The sequence below is a fragment of the Chiloscyllium punctatum genome, chromosome 42 (assembly GCF_047496795.1).
Source record: "Chiloscyllium punctatum isolate Juve2018m chromosome 42, sChiPun1.3, whole genome shotgun sequence".
Taxonomy (NCBI): Eukaryota; Metazoa; Chordata; class Chondrichthyes; order Orectolobiformes; family Hemiscylliidae; genus Chiloscyllium; species Chiloscyllium punctatum.
Window position 1 is genome coordinate 4995423 of NC_092780.1, and position 3588 is coordinate 4999010.

At 40.2% G+C, this 3588-nt stretch overlaps 1 protein-coding gene across 2 annotated transcripts; it reads right to left on the reverse strand.

The window, feature by feature from the left end:
* Nucleotides 1–486: 486 nt before the first annotated feature.
* Nucleotides 487–3257, reverse strand: hoxb13a (homeobox B13a). Of its 2 annotated transcripts, none has more exons than XM_072561272.1 (2): nt 2508–3257; nt 487–2079 (listed from the first exon to the last, which is right to left on the reverse strand). In XM_072561272.1, exons 1-2 carry the CDS (start codon nt 3181–3183, stop codon nt 1829–1831), a joined length of 927 nt encoding a protein of 308 aa, XP_072417373.1. In that variant the 5' UTR covers nt 3184–3257; the 3' UTR covers nt 487–1828. The 2 variants fall into 2 exon arrangements, with proteins under 2 accessions (XP_072417373.1, XP_072417374.1); XM_072561273.1 differs by having other exon boundaries at nt 775–2076.
* Nucleotides 3258–3588: the final 331 nt, after the last annotated feature.

A 3588-nucleotide genomic window follows, 5' to 3' on the forward strand; every position in this document is an offset into this window, starting at 1 on the left:
TTTTTTTTTAAAAATATACATTTATTTTGTACTATTTCGAGCGCTCTTTAAATCCGTTCTATTTGTTGAAACAAAGGTTGCAAATGGGCGGCTGTGCTCATGTTATGAAGCAATTAGCCAGAAGGTGGCACACTTGTTCTACTTATCATAACACTATCAACTCAGCCCACCAAAAACCGTTCGATTATTCATGAGCAACCAGACGTCAAGATCATTGGCTAATACACACGTGACTGTCAAGGTCAAAGTCAAAGGTTTATCGATGTTATTGGATCTAAGTACCCAAAGATGGTAGCAGGTTGTAGTTGATACTTGCTTACAATGTCCTTAGCAACGTCGACCCTCACCTTATCCCTACTCCTGCACCCCAACATGGGCAATCCATACTCAACATGGTTGCACATTCATGTACTTTTTAATCACCAAGAACCTATGCACTTCGATATCATTAAAAGTACATAGGTGATTTCCTAACGCTAAGCCCGGTTCAGTAAAGTGGCGGCTTTATCTAGACAGCGATCGGAAAGCTTCTCTTCTCACCAAGATCTTCCTTAATTGAATTTCAGTTGCAGTAAGTAATTCACTGGTTTGTGCCCCCAATACTAATGATCAGTCGTCTGAAAACCAGGCGACCAGCCAGATACTATTTAAAGTGTGAAGTCCAAGACGAATGTTCATTTGTGTGATAGCGCCCGGCTTCAACCAGTATAATTTGCCGATGTCTTTCATTCAAATAAAACAAAGAACCGCGGGTGCTGGAAATCTAAAACAACAACAGGAATCGCTGGAGAGTGTTTTTGCATCAATTTCTGTATTTTCTTTTTTTCATTTCGTTTTTCCTTTTTACAAAAGCAGTGAGTTATGTCTGGAAACGCACCTATTTCGTCCAACTTTGTTTAAAAGACTTCAATTAATTATACGAATTTACTTTAAGGGAACGCATTTACTGATTTCAAAACTGTTAATATAGTTAATTGTACCCTTCCAGAAAGTAGGCTTTGCCTCAATTACAATTTTTCAACGTTTGTTTTGTGATCTAATCAACATATTAAATTTAAAAACCTATTGTTACTGCCAAGCGCGAAAAGCTACGAGAATCCATTTATCCTTTTAAAATCAAGATGGTTTAGATGAAACTAATTTATAAATTTTGAAAACATAAAGCAGTAGATGTATCATACAACTTCAGGTTTACTTAATAACTGTTCATTATCTCATTGCATCTCATTGCATTATAAATCAGTAACAATATCACTTCATTGGTTTCTCATATATTATAAGAAATATGTTATATACCAAAGGGCCATTGCTACTATCATTAGATGGGTGTGGAATGTAAGCACATTCCCTGAAAAACTAATATGGTCACAAAACGTTCAACCCTATTTTTCTTATTATTAACATTTCCTCTCAAACCTTTGAGATTATAAACAGCTTTCAGGCGGTTTTACTGCAATCATTGCCAATTTAATACGTAACCCAAACAAAACATAAAATTAGCATCTACACCAGTAAGACATACGTTACATACCTCCACTAAAACATGACTGATAATAAACAGTGATGTCGGTATGGTTACAGCGTTGTTATAATTAAATGTACATTCTGACCATTCTATTTTAGTCCATTTTAATGGCATTCCATATCATCTCCTCCGTTACAATATGAAAAGCAGGAGGACATGTTAGCATTCTGCAGGCATGGTTCCATGAAATAAGTGTGCATTTAAACCTGGTCTGTCAAAATCGTCTTTCGCACTGTTGTGATAAATTTCCCCAATTGAACAGTTTCAATTACCTTTTTTTTTATAATAAAAAGGGAGTAATAACTAAGGTGTGTTGCTTTTTACTTTCGCGATGACTTTCTTTTCCTTCACTCTTCTGTTTTGAAACCAGATGGTGATCTGCCGTTCGCTCAGGTTTGTAGCCGCCGAGATCTTCCTCCTCTTATCTTTCGTGATGAATTTATTTGTCGCATATTCTCTCTCCAGTTCTTTGAGTTGGACTTTGGTGTAAGGAATCCTTTTCTTCCTCCCGCGCCGAAAGGAACTTCCATCCTGTTGGTGAGCTGCAACATCTGCTGTGTGTAACCAGACACGCCCCGCCAAAAAAGCACAGAAAACAACATCAGAAAAAGAAAGTGCAACATTGAATATAATGCAGATAAATTAATTTAAAACAAACTTATGACTATGGATTTTCAGATTCTTAAAGGAATATGTACAACAATGCCCATGTGGCAATGAGCCCTGAGGAGTTAATTCTGCAACAAACGTATTAACATACCAGGCTGTGCAACAAAAGCACAGCTCTGCAACTGATGATATTCTCACTGAGTTCCTTCACTGAAAGCATGAAATATAACTCTATATTTTTCAATCCTGTTCTAAATTATCAGAAATGATTATCTGACAAATGCATAAAACCGTGATGATTCCAATCTAATTAAATATATATTGTTTGGAATGGCTCATTCTTCTCTGAGGGAATGCAACAATAACCTGTTACCTGCCAGAGTGGATTTCCAGAGGTGTCCTGATTGTGGCTGTTCCTTAGAGCAGCACATCTGACTATTCCACCCATTAAGGGCCCAGGGCTGGTAGCCTTCCATAGGCAACAAGGCTTCGTGTCTCGGCTCTCCCGCGCCACTGATAGTTTGGACCACAGAAACGTCCAGATAGCTGGGCATTGGTTGGTAGGCACTCGCGTAGCCATGGTAGAAAGCGAATTCCTTCGGTCGGCCTGGGTACTCATCAGTGGGGACAGAACTGTCTATGTATTTGTCTCCTGGGTAACTAGATAGGGCGGCAGGCTGGGTGCAAGGCTTGATTGAACTTCGACCCATTCGACAGGAGTAGTAGCCGCTCCCGAAATATCCATACGGTAAAGGGGCGGCGGTGGAGGCCTGGGGAACTGGGCACGGGGTGCATTGCTTGCCGGGTTCCACTACCCCAGGGCCGGAGACGTCGACTGTTGAATAGCTAGAACTGTGAACCAAAGGTGAAGGGTGAGCTCCGAGGGCAGAATGTGCCATCAAATTCCTGCACTGGTTCGCAGAGAAATTACCGGCACCAACAAAACCTTCCATTACCCCGCTATTCTTGTTAACCTCCTCCGAATTGCTGTCATACAGGAACATCACAGTGTCGACCCAGCGCGGCTTGAGAAGCAGTGACACTGTCATATCACGTTCAGCATTGGCTCTATAGTTCCTTTTAAGAGACGCAGGACTGAGAGCAATAGCGAATTTCTCCCAGCTAACTGCACTGACGCACAAGCCCGGGTTAAAAAAACACGCACGCCCATTGGCTGCCCGGGAATCACATGCTATGCAAACACTGACAATAAAACTTGCCGCAGAATTGGCAAAGAAAGATTAATCGCGAAATAGAAAATATTAAAAGCACGCGTTAAAGAATGCATAGTAGTTGCAATTATAGAAAGTGGGGGAATTGCATTGGGCAAATCACATTGAACAAACCGCACATTTTTCATTGAAATTAAACGATGTGACACATGAACTAAATAAAGGTATTTCCAGTATCTGGAATCTTTCTGCTGCATAATCGGCGATGTATTTGATTCAGTT